The sequence below is a fragment of the Colletotrichum fructicola genome (assembly GCF_000319635.2).
Source record: "Colletotrichum fructicola Nara gc5 chromosome Unknown KSG_Nara_v1_contig04, whole genome shotgun sequence".
In the NCBI taxonomy this organism is placed as follows: Eukaryota; Fungi; Ascomycota; class Sordariomycetes; order Glomerellales; family Glomerellaceae; genus Colletotrichum; species Colletotrichum fructicola.
Genome location: NW_027094054.1, coordinates 4,955,876 through 4,972,109, shown reverse-complemented (window position 1 = coordinate 4,972,109; position 16,234 = coordinate 4,955,876). Strand labels below are relative to the sequence as shown.

The window sequence follows — 16,234 nt, the reverse complement described above, 5'->3', positions numbered from 1 at the left end:
AGTCTTTCAACCTGAGTGAAGATTGCTCGCGTCTAGGAAGCTCAACGGTGCGGGGGAAGTATGGAGCAGAGTCCGCCTCTCTCGCGGCCTGGACTCTGGCGAATCCAGTGAAAAGCGGAAGGGCGTTCATGGCTGTTAATTGAGTTGGGGGCCTGTGTCAGGGAGTAGCAATGTGGAGAGTGTAGAGACTTGTACCTCGCGTTCTCACCCTTGTTCCAGGCCGGTACTATCATTAAAAAGCGGCCGTAAACCATTCATAAAAGCACTTCACCCTTGAGTCATCTCTATAGTCTGCACTTGTCAACACCCCAGAGCGAGTAAGTCTGAAGATTTCCGCGATGTTCGACTCAACTCGCAAAACTCGCAATCACAACATCAACTATTATTTATGCTGAGCAATCGTCATTTCGATCAACTCCTAGAACTTATGAGAGAATGAGAGCAAGCGAGTGATAAAATGGTCCGCAATCACAGTGCAGCAGGCAATGAAGATGACAGGAGGTCCTGATGCTGTACAATCTGCGACCATCAATCAGATTCCAAACAGTTTTCTTTGTTGGAAAGAAAGCTGATAGTCCAAGGGCAAAATGACTCAATGCATCGCACGCATGATGGCTTTCGATGACATGGCTTGGTTTTACTGCTATCATGCCAATCCATTCCCTGAAACAGTGAGCAAGCTTTTCATGGGTACATCGCGTCTGGCAGCAAAGCAGATTGGCAACTTCCCGCCTTGGTCGCCGCGACTTCGGGCCCGAAGTGGACCTACTTCGGCGCCCATGTGCGGGGTTTCTCGCCGAACCGGTGCCGCCGACGGGGTTGTTGGTCAGCACAGCTGATGCCATTCCCATCCGAATCACGACAGGGGCTGGACAGCGATACGCAAATGCAGGATACACCAAACTCACATCAATATACTTACCGGTATCATCCTAATACTACTGAACGTAGGGATCTCCCAAAACTGCCTGTGTAGAGTTACGAGTGGCATGCATGACCTACGGATATCGCGTCCAGTAGAATCAAAGTAGTACCCAAGATGGTAGTCTTATCTGAAGCTTCCCCGCATGCGAGTGCCGATTGCGTGAAACCCAGGAATGATGGCTCGAAGGCTCGTCATTTGGGTTGCGTTGACGTGATAGAGTCCGTTTGTAAGGGAGCTACGTCCTGGTCGGATGGATTTATAGTCCGCAGCGCAAACAACCCGACTTGCTGCGTCCTCAATTTGTCGAAGGAAAATCTCCCGGAGCTCCTGCAACACACTAGACCATGTCCACGACAACAACAACTACGGCTGAAGCCGAGCAGGCCCCCATCAAGTTGACCTTGGCCTACGACGATAAGATCCACGATCAAGTAAACCACTGTATCGCTATATGAAGGTGAAAAGCCAGGCTGACAGTAACGACAGTACAAATACTCCAAATACTTGCCTGTCTACGACGAGAAGACATCGTTCCCTCCTCTCCAGCCACTCGAGTTCAATGACCGCGGGCTCGTAGCCAACAAGGAGAAGCTCAACCTTCTCCCCAAAGACAACGCGACCATCAAGGCCAACAAGTTGACACCAGTCATTGGTACCGAGATCAGGGGTCTGCAGCTTTCTCAACTCGACGACCGCCAAAAAGACGAACTTGCCCTTCTCATCGCCGAGCGCGGCGTCGTAGTCTTCCGAGACCAGGACTTCAAGGACATTAGCATCAAGAAGCAGAAGGAGTTTGGGAGTTACTTCGGGCCTCTCCACATCCACGTACGTGCCCCCTGCATAACATCTTGAAGCCATACTGACAAAGAGCCGCGACCAGCCCGTCGGAGCACACGTCAAAGACCACCTCGAACTGCATAACATCTACCTTGGCCCGGACAACGAGTACCGCAACCGCAGCAAGAGCAACAAGCTCTCCACGATCGGGTACCACTCGGACGTCTCGTACGAGCACCAGTCTCCGGGCGTCACGATCCTGACGCTGCTCTCTGTCCCGGAGACTGGTGGCGATACTGCGTGGGTGTCGCAGACGGCGGCGTACGCGCGGCTTTCGAGGCCGATCCAGACCTTGTTGGAGGGGTTGAGGGCAGAGCATAGTGGTTATCCTCAGGCGGAGAACGCGAGGCGCGATGGCAAGTTTGTGAGGAGGGAGCCGGTTAAGTCGGAGCATCCGGTGGTCCGGATTCACCCGGTATGTTTTGGCAGTTTCGTGGAGACGATGAGAGTGTTACGATACTTACACAGTCACAGGCGACTGGCCAGAAGGCGCTGTTCATCAATCCAGGCTTCACGAAGAAGATCATCGGCCTTCGTGACGAAGAGTCGGATGTTCTCCTGAAGCTCCTCTTCAAGGTTCGTCACCTATCCTCAACTCACGGATCCAATACTGACCAGGAACAACACCAGCACATCACGCTGGGCCAGGACTTCCAGGTCCGCATCAAGTGGGAAGAGGGCACCGTCGCCCTCTGGGACAACCGCGTGACGGCGCACACGGCCATCTCGGATTACAACGTCCACAACCCGCAAGAAGGCCTGCGCCACGGGTTCCGTATCACGACGCTGGCAGACAAGCCCACGGGGGTGAACGGTTTAAAATCCACGTGGTGAGCCGCAGCATGACTGGCATTCGGTCCGTTACACACAGATCTCGTAATGATGGGGTTCGCAACTCGGATGAGTCTGAAGTCTCTGCTTGCTTGTAGACCAGGGAAATGCCATGGAAGCTCCGGGAGTTGAAACGGGAAGAACGGTTTTTGCGGGAATGAAAGTCGACGGGCCTTTGCGTTCCCGCAACTTTCGTTCAGTAACCCAGTTGAGTAGTTGGGCACGGGGGTGGCGGTAGAGACACTGGTGTATTTGATCTGTGCGTCTTTGCCTTTTTCTGTCGTGTGGGTGATGTTCCTTGCAGATAGCTTGCGCATTAGCAATGGGGAAATATTCCGCAGTGCGACCGAGAAAAGTGGATGAGAATTGATTAGCAAGACATCTATCTGTAGGCGTACCAATAACACGGCAGATCGAAGATTGATGGTAACGGCCGGATGTCGGATGGCGGTGTTGTTTCACGTGGCTGTACCAACAGTCAGTCTCCTCCTCATTCAAGGACCGCTGGCGTGGAGCGTTGTCCCCAGAATGTGGAGGGAGTCAAGTGAGAGGAAGAACATAATCCCCTGATTTTCCGAGTTTCGATTTCTCATCAGTGGGCTCCAGTGTTTCGCGTCTCGTGCGACGAAAATATGAAAACGGTGATTCTAGAACTTAGAAGGGACGCGTGACGCGGGTGGAGCAGTTGGGCATCGCGTGTTCCGGTTATCTCCTATGCCTGTGAGGGATTGAGGCTCAGTGCCGACTTCTGTCTCCGGCCGAGGCAGCGCAGACGCGGAATGGATGATTGTGTGACTGATGAAAAGCGGAGCCTGTCGCGGATGCCCGTAGATGCCAGACCACCGCCGAACCCCGTGGGAGCCTCAATCACCTCTCACGACAATCGAAAGGAGTGAAGGAGCCAGAGACGGCGTGGTGATGATGTGATTGGGCGGCATCGGGGTCCATGGCGGACGCCGAAACAACGGGTCTCCCTCTCTCTTGATTTTTTCTGTCAGGTCTCAACTCGAGACCCCTTTTCTGCGTGTCTCTCTTCCCCCAGAAGGGGCCCCGATTCCCCGAGTGACCCAACGAAAAAGATAGCACCACCCAAAGACGAGAATCCGGGTGCCCCTCGGGGAACTTGTGCGGGCGTGCGCCTTCGGACGGCGACCGACAGGCCGGTTAGACCTGTAGAATCAGGCAAGTGAGGTGGAAGTTTGGGGAAGACAGGCAGGACACGAAAGCAAAAGACTGGAGATTTCTGGAGAATGTCTGGGGCTTGGCTGGAGACTCTGGAGGATCGCGAGGAGAGAAGGGCCGAAGAGAGGCCATGGCCGCGGTAACGTGAAGGAAATAAAAAAGAAAACCGGAGCTGGCGGGCGACGTCATCTGACGGGGGCGGGCGGGTTACGCGGGGGAGCCGATCTTTTGGATTGATGTCTGTTTTCAACTGACACCGGAATCCTTCGACGGAGGCACAACACGCGACACGGTCGGTGGTGGTTCAATCAAGAGTTATTTGGCGGCTTGGAAACAGGTGCTTGTCACTGGTTTCCAAGACACTTGTTCGGTGATCGGAACTGGGAACAACGGCGCTTGGCGCAGGTCAGATCCGATCCACCCGGTCGGGAGCTTACTTGGCGTGATTGGCGAAGCGGCAAAGAAGAGAGGTGCAGGTAGTCGACGGATAGAAGCCCAAGCAAGCAGTGGGAAGAGGGAGTGGAGATTAATTAGTACAGGGCTTGCTGCAGCCCGCGGAAGGATGCCGTCATCGGGTTTGAGGGCTGACTCGGTGTACCTTGTCATAGAAATTCAGTTGGGAAATACTTACCTTCACTAAGCCAGCTGCGTCACGATGTTTTCCATGTTCATGTTTCCATCTTCTAGAAGAAGAATCACAACACAGAGGCTTAGAACAAAAGAGCACCTGACAGCTCAGCTAACTCAATCTAGAGGCGAACAGATGATTATGCTTCTCCAAACTCCACGGGCTCTACTTTTTACTGCCTGCTGTCAACCCCATGGGCACCCCGAAAAGAGAGAAGACAAGACAAGCTAGCATGCGAGCCAACTGCTGCTTGTTCCTGACACCCCTGGCCCCGGCTCACCCGGCACGCCCTCTTCATTAGAGCTGACACTCGCATGTATCTTTCTGGTGGGAAAAGAGAGCCAAGTTACCAGACACAACGGCCACCATCGGCTCCGACAGCAGTTGGCGCCTCGCTATTCTCACGTTTACATCATCCCACGCCTGCTTCCCACGCAGACCCACCGCCATCCACGAACGTCATACAATCGTTCACCAATCTCGAGACTGCGTTCCAGGGAACAATTGTCAATCGCCCCGGCTCAGGACCCCAGACCCCGGCCAGCCATCCACGGGACTCCCGCAGTCATAGACCATGCCCTCCTTCAAACTCCACATTTTCAAAATCCCATCACCACGAGAGCCGCATTGGTAATACCTCCGCCCCATGCCTCTGGTTCCAGTCCCCCAATCATCCAATCTCCATGTCCTGCTGGAGCGAAGCAGCCCGTCCAGGAGCTTCCAACAGATGGGGACCGGACCGATTTCATCGCCTGGAGACCCCAGAGCCCGGACGGCTGCACCTCGGTGCCATCCTGTCCATCCCAAGTCATCGGGCACTCACTCACACCTCTCGACGCGGCCCTCGGCCCTCCTCTTGACGTCACGCCTCCTCGCTAGCGAGACGCCCCCTACCAACTGCTCGTGTTGTTTCCGGCCCAGCTTTGCGAGCACCGTTCAATGCTCGTGTGTCGATCGACGAAACACACATATAATACACCCCGCCATGTCCCCCAAGAATACTTCTCCATGTCTCGGACGAACCATCCAAAAGGCACATAGAAGCCTCCTCAACCTACACCTACCTCTACATCAACACAGCCATCGCCGTCGCCCAACATGGGTTTCTCGACGATAGAATTCGACAAGTACAATCCCGCCTCCGAGAAGGCGAGCGATGCCCGCCAGGACCTCGCGCATCTCGACTACTCCCCGCTCAAGCGCATCTCCGGGCGATCATGGGCAATGGGTATCCTCATCTCCATGGGAGGCATGGTGTAAGTTCTATCTAGACGGCACCTGGGCGCTTACGGACACTAACAAAACGCAGCTTCGGATATGACACTGGTCAGATCTCGGGATTCCTCGAGATGCCGGACTTCCTCGACCGCTTCGGCGAGCGCGATTCCCCGGACGCCACCCCCAAATTTAGCAACGTTCGCTCCGGCCTCATCGTCGGTCTCCTCTCCATCGGTACCCTCATCGGCGCCCTCGTCGCCGCTCCCATTGCCGACAAGTTCGGTCGCAGACTCTCCATCTCCTTCTGGTGTGTCATCACGTCCATCGGTTTCGTGATCCAGATCGCCGCCGAGCGCAATTGGGAACAGATTATGGGCGGTCGTCTAGTCGCAGGATTCGGAGTTGGCGCGTTGAGTCTTATTGTCCCAATGTTCCAGGCCGAGACTGCTCCGCCCTGGATTCGTGGCGCTCTTGTCTGCGCGTACCAACTCTTCATCACTCTTGGTGCGAATCATTTCTTCCTGATCTAATTGATAGCCCGACTAATTGGTTCAAAGGTATTTTCCTCGCTGCGTGCTTCAACTACGGTACTGTGACGCACCAAAGGGACAGCTCGGCTTCCTGGCGCATCGTCATTGGCCTCGGCTGGCTGTGGACCATCATCCTCGGTGTTGGCATCCTCGCCTTCCCGGAAACTCCCCGCTTCAACTACCGCATCGGCAAAGTCGAAGAGGCCAAGCGCACGCTCTGCCGTGTCTACGGTGCTCCGGAGAACCACTATGCTATCCATGTCCAACTTGAGGAGATCGAGAGCAAGCTGCGCGCCGAGTCACAGATCAAGGGAAGTGCCGTCAGCGAGTTCACCGGAATGTTCAAGGCGCCTCGCATGGCCTACCGCATTGCTCTGGGAATGTTACTCCAAATGTTCCAACAGCTGACTGGCGCCAACTACTTCTTCTACTATGGAACTACGATCTTCGCGTCCGTCAATATCGACTCGTTCATCACGCAGATCATCCTCAACGCCATCAACTTCGGTACGACCTTCATTGGTCTCTATATCGTCGAGCACTACGGCCGCCGCAAGTCCCTCATTACGGGCGCTATCTGGATGTTCATCTGCTTCATGATATTCGCTTCGGTTGGCCATTTCAGCCTCGACCAGGTCAACCCGCAGAACACCCAGGGTGCCGGCATCGCCCTCATCGTGTTCGCCGCTCTCTTCATCTTGGGCTTTGCTACCACATGGGGCCCCATGATCTGGACCATCCAGGCCGAGCTGTTCCCCTCCCGCTACCGTGCCAAGGCCATGGCTCTCTCCACCGCCTCCAACTGGACATGGAACTTCTTCATCGGTTTCTTCTCCCCCTTCATCACCAAGGCAATCGACTTCCGTTACGGCTACGTCTTTGCCGGATGTAACCTCGTCGCCGCTGGTCTGGTCTACTTCTTCGTTATCGAAGGCCAGGGCCGCACCCTCGAGGAGATTGATACCATGTACCTCGAGCGCGTCACCCCCTGGAAGAGCACCCAGTGGGTGCCTCCCTCCGCGGAGGAGATGGCCAAGATCCGCAAGCAGGCTGGCACGGAGCTTGACCCCAACGCTAGTGACTCTGCTGCTGGCGAGAAGAGCGTCAGGCCAAAAGACCAAGATGGCGCTGCGCATCAGGAGAGGGTTTAGATGTAATGTGGATAAAGACGCATTTCTTGAATGCCTGACAAGGCTGATAGATCTGAAATAATGGTGCTGATATGATGAAGTCGTATGGCATGGCATGGAGTTTAGGGTGGTCTGTGGAATTACATCTGGCGCAAGGAGGCATTTTACTTATTATACCAATTTCAATATCGATCTTTGACGAAAGTTTTGCTCGAAAGAGACTTGTGATATGCTAGCTCTTCCTCTACGTTGCCTGTAGACAAAATATATGGAGCCGCGTGGTACTAAAGAGTTGAGACTAGTGCGTGTTCTTCGAAATCGCTAGACGATCGACCCGAATCCCAAGAACAGTTGGATAGTGAAGCTGTCACCAACTCCCTTGCCCCCTTTTCTGCTGATGCTTTGGTGCCCCACCAGGAATCCAAACTTGGCCTGCCGAGATGTTGCGGTATTGGTGTTGCTCTTCCCTTGCTGGTGGCTGACCAGGGATCGCTCACCCAGTCACATTCGAGTTGGTCGTGGTTAGCTAATATTTGAGAACATCCCACTGGTTGAACGGGCTTGATTCAGTAGAAGCATAGAGTCCAGACCTGTGTGCAGGCACGGCATCCCAGTCTTGTCACTTTCCACTCTTGAAGCTTGGAACCCTTACGAGCTGAAGAGCTTCAACTTGGTAAGCCGCAATTACAGCCATTGTTTGATTCAAGTGCTTTAATTGAGGCGTTTCGGAATTGGGTGGTTGATGACCTGATGGGGACTCCAAGACGACTTCCAAGAGCTGGTCACGTCCACCACTTGGCAGCTGGAACGTACAACTCAATTCCCCATAGATGTCTAGATCAAGGCGAGTCTAGACATAGCGTGTACATAACTCGAGTGAATCCATGCTTTTTGTTTCAGGCTCCAGATCTGGCAGCGTGGGCGACAGGCAACATGGATCCCATTTGATCTAAGCATAGTTGTGTAGATGCAGGACATATAGAGTCCTTGGATAAAAACTTGTGTCGCATTCTGGAACGGGTCATATGAGTCAAAATAATCTGGTGGCATGGTGATGTCGCATGTATCGATTAAACAGTTTGCAGAAGGACCGACGCCCATAGCTGCTTCAAGTTCGAAGACAAATTGAAGCGGGTTTACATCCGGGAGACTTCAGTCAATCACTCTGAATGTCGTGTGTTCAATTGACACTGGCCGCAATTGGTTTTGCTACGCTGGAGTGTCTAGCTACCTCTATCGTCGACAGAAGGCCATATCACGGCCGACGTAATCAACGGGTAGGTAGGCTTGTATCTGACCTCCGATTAGGGCCCAGCGTGTTGGTGAAAGACTCTGTTCTCAAAATGAGGCTACCACAGGGTAAGCAGTACCAGAAGAAAAACACCGTTTGTTGCCTTTGCATCTTGGCTGTTAATACAATGTTTCGTTCTAGTAATAAAGGGCGAGAGTGGAAAAGGAGGAGGGAAGAGTAGGCTGGTTCTTATCCCGGCCGATGAGGGATAGGCGCCAGGAAAATATCATTACTTACTCATCGGAGTTCGGACTTTCACCCGGGTCGGCAGCCGACAGAAAGCCCAGAAATGATAAAGAAAGCCTGACAGAGGGACAGTAGTAAGAGTGGATCAACGCGTTGATCCGACGCTGGAGCTCAACCGCAGCGATGGATTCCTGCCACCTGGTTAGATCCCCCTGACTAGTGAAAAGGCGAGAAGGGCAAGGGAACACGCACCAGAAGATGATTCGCCAAGCCGTTCTATTAAGGCTAGCAACCGTCGATTGCTTGCTACAGAAAACAGTATATTTACGGATGTTCTAAGACCTCGCGGGTTGGAAACAGTATTGACCGTTGCATTTAGTTAGGAAAGATACTTGATTTTGGATCCAATTTCCATGTTCATTCAACAGCGCTGATAGTATGAGAAATCCTGCACCCTGTAGTTCAAGAGATTTGTATCGTTATGCACAGCTGTTTGGACACCACATCACGCAATTGGAGGCCTATTGTAGGTGAGTCGGGCCCAAAAGATCGATAGCATCCCGACTCCGTGCAAGCAGGGATTTACAGTGCCTTATACGACACCGATTGTAAGTAGACAGTCGGCGTCGGCCTCGTCGCACTTAGTTATTGATTAGAAGCTCCCGAATACCGAGAATTCGGGGCGAGTAGCAGACCGACCGACATCACCGTGGCCGGCGATCAAAGGATACTCATAGCGACTTCATCTCCACTTTTTGTTTCTGGGCTTCGACGACTGGCTCATCATGCAGTTCTGTTTGCAGGGATCGAGGCCCACTGAGATCCTCAACTGCGGTTCCGAACCTCGGGATTTAGATTCCCCTCCTGGAGAATCGCACTGGGCTGTGTCGAGATTGTCATTACCGCAATCGTGGCGTGACTGCTGAATAGGGGCATGTATTTTGAGTTGTTCCTGAACTCCAACGATGTGGTGAGGTCGATAGGAGGTTGAAAGGTCGGAGAGGGAAAACGTATATAAGGAAGCAAATGAACTCGTGATAGTAGGATTATAGGAACAGGATCAATCGACCCGCCGCCTCGTCTTTTCAGCACTGATACAATTGTTGTTCACGCTTTTTCAGGTGCCATTGGATCAAACACACTCTCATTCACAGAAATTCAATCTCAGCTCAACATGAAGATCGCAGCTATTGTGCCTTTTGTGTCCCTGGCAAATGGATACATTTTCCAGCCAGAAGATCAAGCCAACTTCAGAAACGTAAGATACTGCAACCCGTAGCTTGGTATGTTCAATTGACGGCTGAAAAACCAAAGCCCAACATCCCGGCTCTCTTGAACTACACCGAGAGCCAGTATGATATCACCACCGGATCCTCCTACTGGGCCAGCTCCTTCATCACTGGAGATGATGGTCGGCAGTACATGACTCTGTCCCATCTTCTTACCACCATACCTTCTGTCTGCCGCTCATCGATACTGGATCTTCAGACCCATGATTATTGGGTTGACCTTACCTACTGCAACAATACCGATGGCAGCGGTTTCGACAACGGTCTCCCCCTGAATGCCGATTATGGGACATATGGCTTTGGTTCTACTTCGGACGACAGCGTTTCAACGATGTACACCTACGCCCACCCTGAGAAGTCCTTCTCGATTGATTTGGAATGGAACTTGACCTCTCGTGTTATGCTCAACGGAGGGGGTGGCATCATACCCTTTGGCAACGTGCCGATCAACGCCACAGAATGGGGCATCCCCAACGGAAGAACCGCGGGTACGATCACGCTGGACAACAAGACCATCTCCGTCGACACCAGCAACTCGTTCACCTGGTACGACAGACAGCTCTCCCACGGAGCCCCCAAGAACTGGACCTGGTTTGAACTTCACTTCCCGGGATCGGACATCAAAGCAAGCATCTGGGCATGGGACCTGGTTGATGACGAGAGCACTCGCTTCGCAACCATCAGGGTGGGCAATGGGTACCACGTGCTTGCTTATGAGCTTTCACCCGACTACTCCAACACGTGGACCTCCCCGAACTCCAATCTTGTATACCCGCTCAGCTGGACGCTCACTTTTAAAAACGGCGACCACTTGATTGTTAATTCTGTGCGCCCGGACCAGGAAATGTATGGTGAGAAGGCATTGATCGACTCGGCTTACGAAGGGTTTGTTGAGGCTACCGGTTCTTTCTACGGATACACCGAAGCTTTTGGTGTCGTTGAGCTAGTCACGGCCTTCTAGATTCTTCTTCATCATGTACTGGAAAGCGGCGATTGAAGACTCTGCATGGAAATAGTCGGGTGTTTGCGCATGGATGTTTTTGTTTGCAGGCCCGATCATGTGTTGATCTTCAAATAAATCTGCTTTCTCTCAATCTCGCAATTAACATCAGTCAGCCACTAACTCTCCCACCAATTCCTAAGATAAGGTCTATCTCGTTTATTTGAGACAGACCGCAAGGATAAAAATTTGCAGAGTTTTGAAGAATCATTGTTCCTTCCCGGTTGGGATATCATTGTTGTGTGTACTGTTGTGTCTGCGGTTGGGAATGTAGTTGACGCTTCCCAGGGAACATCACAGGACCCGGAAAAGCCAACGTTGACGAAGAAGCGATCGAAACTTGAACACAACTCCGGGGGGGGTCAAGAGACCTTAATGATTTCAACCCATGAAAAATGTCAGAGCGTCCAGAAGTGGAAACGTATCATTCGGGAACACAAGTGGTTCTGATCTGCATCACCAATGTGGGGTCGCGGGACAGTGGCCACCAGTGAGGTCGTGCTTCATGTATGAAGCTGGAATCCGACCGGGAATAATACGCCGTACCCCTGTAAGGTTGTAACTGACGGAACAGACAGAATGAAAGCGATTGCGAATGGCAGCGGTTCAACATAAATGTATCAATATCATTCATATATAAATATTTGAACAAAAGCGCCCAAGATCATGAAGAATTCCTCATCGAATATCCTTTCATCTTCTTCAGTTACCAAACATACAACACGATGTCGAACCCCAACCCCCATGTCCTCATCGTCGGCGCCGGACTCAGCGGCCTGACACTTGCTCATATACTGCGCAAGAACAACATCTCTTTCTCGATCTTTGAGCGTGACAGTAGAGCTGACGCCAGAGCGCAAGGTTGGGCCATCGCACTTCATGGTCCCACGCTGGCCGAAGTCTCTGCCTCGATGCCTGCGGATCTCGGACCCATAGAGCAAACCAACCACCTCAGCCCTCTGGACCACATCCCAGCCCAATTTGTCTTCTACGATGTCAGCAAGCCCGACTGGAGAGTTGGCGTCACAGACGATGAGAGCGGCAAAATTGTCCGCGCGAACCGCCAGCGCCTGCGGGACTGGCTCCTCCAGCACCTGCACGTACAGTTCAACAAGCGCTTGGTAAGCGTCGAGGAACGAGACGACAAAGTTGTGGCGCACTTTGAGGATGGCAGCTCCGAGACTGGCGACATCCTCGTCGGGGCAGAGGGAAGCCGGAGCTTGGTGCGCAGACACATTTTGGGCGGACAAGAGATCATGAAGCCGCTGCCTGTCGGGTCCTTGGTTGGTGAGATCGAGTTGACTGGCGACGAGCTCAAGCACCAGATCGAGCTGGGCCACTCGGCTTACATTGTCTTGGACTCGACGCCGCAGAATGAGGGGCCGAGCCAGGTCAGCCTGTTCGCCGCCTTGAACAAAATCAGCCCGGACAAGAAGACCGGGTATTTCTACTTCATTCTCCACTGGATCGACGAGGAAGCAGCGAAGAGCACCAGGGAGAAGCCGTTCTGGACTGTCACGGCGTCGCGGGAGGAGCTCATGGCGTTTGCGAAGAAGTGCACCAAGCAATATCCCGATGATTTGCGCGTACTTGTCGACAAGGTACCGGTCGAGAGATACAGGCAGCCCGGCATTGTGCTGCAGAGCGTGGAGTTGACTGTTGATCAGCTCCCCGCCGGGAGGATCACTCTAGCTGGAGACGCCGCGCATTCGATGACACCATGTGAGTTTGACCTTTTCAGTAATAAAACTTTAACAACTAACAGCCTATTTCACAGTCCGAGGAGAGGCTGGAGTATGCGCAATCACCGATGGCTTGAGACTGGGTCGCGCCATAACCAGCATCCGAGACGCCGGAGCAAAAGGTGAAGATGTGGTCAGATTCATCGCGGAGTATCGCGACGATATGGTCACAAGGGGGGTTAAAGCCATTCGCGTCTCCAACCCAGTGCTTGAAGACCATGCCAAGGACGCTAAGTATGAGTTCTACACGTGTGGCAAGAAGGTGTTGCCGCTCGCTAAGGAAAGTGTTGCGATCTAAATCGAATGCTATGATTTGCCTCATAGGTTCCGTGGTATCCTTCAGTGAGTTGAGGGGGAAAGTGGGGTGGCAGCCTCTTACAAGATAGTTGCCACTTGGCTCGAATTTGACCTCAAGTAGTAGTATACTATTCGAAAGACCTCCATAGGGTTGCCGTAGCTTATATATACTCTTTACTAGCTCAAAATACTACTAAAGCTTGCTCTAACCTATCTGCCAGACCTGATTCCTTCGAGACCTCTCACCTCACAATCTGAAAACAAATGAACAAACAGAATTGAAGTGTATGTCCTAGCTCCCACAAATGACAGCTGCTGTTTTCCAAAACGCGAGCTTTGCACAAAAGTCCTACAAGAATTCATAGTTGTAACTCCGGCACTCTCCTTCGGTACGAAATGACCGTCTGCGGATCAGGCACGAATCGATGCTCGTGAGCACTTTTTGGTGGCTCGTTCTCATAGGACCAGTCGTATCTTATGATCAGATGACAGAGAATAATCTTGATCTCGTTACTTGCGAAAAAGCGCCCAGGGCAAGCATGCTTCCCATGCCCAAAGCTCAGGAATTGAGGGCTCGTGGTCACGAATTGCCACTTGTTTTCCTGCCCTGGCTGCTGCCGCATGCGCAAGAATCTGTGGCCGTCAAACTGATCCGGGTTCTCGCCCAGGACCTCCGGATCGCGCATGTGAGAGGTGGGGACACCAAGATGAACACCTTTAGGCAGGTATGTGCCATCGGACAGGGTAATCGGGGCTTCGACGCGGCGGTTCATCATATCTGGTGGCCCGAGATGTAAGTGACCGTGTCTTCTTTGAAAGAGGAGTAATAACATTGCACTTACGATGCCCCAGGATATTCAGGCGCTGGCTTTCCTTCATGCAACTGTCCATGAGTTTCATCTTATACAAGCTTGTTTTCTTCCAACCACCATCCTCTTGCATGACTTGAGTAATCTCATCCCTCAGAAGATCGAAGTATTTGGGGTTATTAATGAGATCATATAACAGTGCCGTCAGGACGGAGGACGTGGTGTGGATAGCAGCGAAAGTCAGGAAAAGCTGGCCCTTAACAACGTCAAAATCTCGATCTCCACGGACGTCGTCCAGCCAGGAGAGCGAATCTTGAGGTTTTGGGGACGTTGAACGGGCCGCTCTCCTCTTCTCCAATTCAGAAAGAATGATAGCCCGGGCTTTTTTGGTGATGCCCTTGATGTACCAGAGTTCCGGAAGGAAGGGATAAACAAGCGGTCGCAGGATCGCCGGCCAAGCTCTTAGGCTGTTCCCCGAGTGCAGTGCTACGCCCGTGAATGAAATGGAGATATCTATCCATTCGGGGTTGTGGCAGACCTCATCGCCAAGGAAGGCTAGGGCTGACAGTCTAGCCGCAGCTTGAGCCGCGATCATGTAGAATTGCACATGCTGCCACTCTCCTATCACCAGTGTCTATTAGCAAAATGTTGTTCAACTCAGCCGCAACATTTATAGCCTTTGGGGTGCCCTTACCGTTTCCTGTTGGTAAACAATCGTCCAAGACTGCTGCCGCCTCGTCAGAGAGTCGTTGTGTCAACCCTCCGAGTGCCTGGGTAAGGTGCTTTCGAATCGTTTCCTGAATGATTTCTTCCTTTGTGCTGAGGTGTAGAGCGTCGAGCCCAGGATAATTCGTCAATTGTTGCTAAGAGGCCAAAGTCGAGTCAGTGGAAGAGCTAAGGAAAAGTGGACTGTTCGCCTTAACTCACTCGCTCCAAGAAACCGGCAAAGGTCAAACGGGGATCGTTGCGTATTTCATCGGCCAAATCCAGAGGAATCATGATCAAAGGACCTGAGTCTGTCATAACTTGAAAAGGCCGTCCTGATGTCTGCACCCTGATTAGATCGACGCGAAACATGGAATTGGTCAACCCCCTCGCGGCGTTGGCGCACATACCGTTCTGAAACCTTCCTTGATGAGTCTGAGGGGGTCGTCTTGCCACCTCTTCAATGCCGCGTTGTTGGACCATTCACCCGGCTCTTTGCCGACAAGCTTGAATCTAGAGAACGGTTTGCCATCGCGGATGTACCAGCTGAGTAGCGACATCAATCCAATGAGAATGGTTGGAAGAACCCCGTTTGGAGTAACTGCCATAAGCTGTCGTAGCGTTTCCATGGTGTGGGAGTATTTTATGTTGTCCTGACGGGTGCGACATCAAGAAAACCCGATGAACGATCATGCCTACCTTATGCCTATGACTTATAGACGAAAACGTTAGCATGCAGCTTACTATCCTCTGCGGAGAAGGGGGGCCTTACTCCGAGTTCAACAAGCCAGCTTGCGGAGCGGACCTTCGGCCCACTAAATACAACGTTGGACCGGGCACTTTGATCCATCCATCCATCCCATACTACTGTTTTCTTGAGTGATGGCGTGTTGACCGCCGGATTTCCGGCATGCGAGCTGCCCCGACTCCCTGCTTATATTGTCTTGAATCAGTCCGCACTTGTACCGCTTTCTTCCACCTTAATCACTCCGAAGATCTCGACAAGCAGTTATGAGGATCCAGGGTCGTACATTCATTGTGACGGGCGGGTAAGTCAGCCACTACTTCTGCCTTTTCTCTCATTGCTAAGAGGAATCCCAGGGCCTCCAGCCTTGGTCAAGGTTGCGTGGATATGATCATCCTTCATGGAGGCAACGCTGCGGTCCTCGACACCAATAGCAGTCTCGGCACCGCAGCGAACACGGAACTCGGACCTTCGATGAAGTTCTTGTATTGCGATGTTACCGTTACCCAGAGTGTCGCCAACGCTATCAAGGCCGCCTTAAACTGGGCACAGGAGGTGGAAAACCCATCGGCGGCATCATCACTGCTGCTGGCACTGGCTCTCCGTGCATGGTAAATGGTTTTCCACGTCATGTCGCTACTTGTCTTGAACGAAGCTCTCTCCTTAGCGCGGAGGCTAATGTGACTTTAGCTGTTGGATGCAGAGCGCGTTCCTTGCTCTTACGAGCACATGGAGACGGTCTTGAACGTCAATTTGCGCGGCACCCTCGATCCCATCCGTCAACTCCTGCCTCACTTAGCCGCTGTGTCCCGAGAAGGACCAGATGGGGAGCGCGGCGTTGTGATCATGGTGGCAAGCTCCGCAGCTTTCGAAGGACAATCTGGTTTGG

General features: G+C 52.5%; 6 protein-coding genes across 6 annotated transcripts; 5 read left to right on the top strand and 1 right to left on the bottom strand.

Annotated features, from left to right (window-relative positions):
• Positions 1-1,269: 1,269 nt before the first annotated feature.
• Positions 1,270-2,596, top strand: JLP1-5 (Alpha-ketoglutarate-dependent sulfonate dioxygenase; the record flags this gene model as incomplete). Its single annotated transcript, XM_032024635.1, has 5 exons — positions 1,270-1,356; positions 1,412-1,750; positions 1,806-2,177; positions 2,237-2,338; positions 2,393-2,596. The coding sequence occupies 5 exons, from the start codon at positions 1,270-1,272 to the stop codon at positions 2,594-2,596; spliced, it is 1,104 nt and encodes a 367-aa protein (XP_031891777.1).
• Positions 2,597-5,501: 2,905 nt separating this feature from the next.
• Positions 5,502-7,302, top strand: ght1 (High-affinity glucose transporter ght1; the record flags this gene model as incomplete). The annotated part of the gene is made up of 3 exons (XM_032024624.1): positions 5,502-5,659; positions 5,713-6,125; positions 6,179-7,302. 3 exons carry the CDS (start codon positions 5,502-5,504, stop codon positions 7,300-7,302), a joined length of 1,695 nt encoding a protein of 564 aa, XP_031891776.1.
• A 2,630-nt stretch (positions 7,303-9,932) lies between these two features.
• Positions 9,933-11,008, top strand: khs-1 (Kievitone hydratase; the record flags this gene model as incomplete). The annotated part of the gene is made up of 2 exons (XM_032024613.1): positions 9,933-10,016; positions 10,073-11,008. The coding sequence occupies 2 exons, from the start codon at positions 9,933-9,935 to the stop codon at positions 11,006-11,008; spliced, it is 1,020 nt and encodes a 339-aa protein (XP_031891775.1).
• Positions 11,009-11,772: 764 nt separating this feature from the next.
• CGGC5_v008204 (putative FAD-dependent monooxygenase) lies at positions 11,773-13,087 on the top strand (the record flags this gene model as incomplete). The annotated part of the gene is made up of 2 exons (XM_032024601.1): positions 11,773-12,769; positions 12,825-13,087. 2 exons carry the CDS (start codon positions 11,773-11,775, stop codon positions 13,085-13,087), a joined length of 1,260 nt encoding a protein of 419 aa, XP_031892077.1.
• A 358-nt stretch (positions 13,088-13,445) lies between these two features.
• trt6 (Cytochrome P450 monooxygenase trt6) lies at positions 13,446-15,229 on the bottom strand (the record flags this gene model as incomplete). The annotated part of the gene is made up of 5 exons (XM_032024590.1): positions 13,446-13,864; positions 13,929-14,516; positions 14,590-14,758; positions 14,823-14,942; positions 15,011-15,229. The coding sequence occupies 5 exons, from the start codon at positions 15,227-15,229 to the stop codon at positions 13,446-13,448; spliced, it is 1,515 nt and encodes a 504-aa protein (XP_031892078.1).
• Positions 15,230-15,611: 382 nt separating this feature from the next.
• On the top strand, positions 15,612-15,960 carry TS2 (Sex determination protein tasselseed-2; the record flags this gene model as incomplete). Its single annotated transcript, XM_032024578.1, has 2 exons — positions 15,612-15,649; positions 15,702-15,960. 2 exons carry the CDS (start codon positions 15,612-15,614, stop codon positions 15,958-15,960), a joined length of 297 nt encoding a protein of 98 aa, XP_031892079.1.
• Positions 15,961-16,234: the final 274 nt, after the last annotated feature.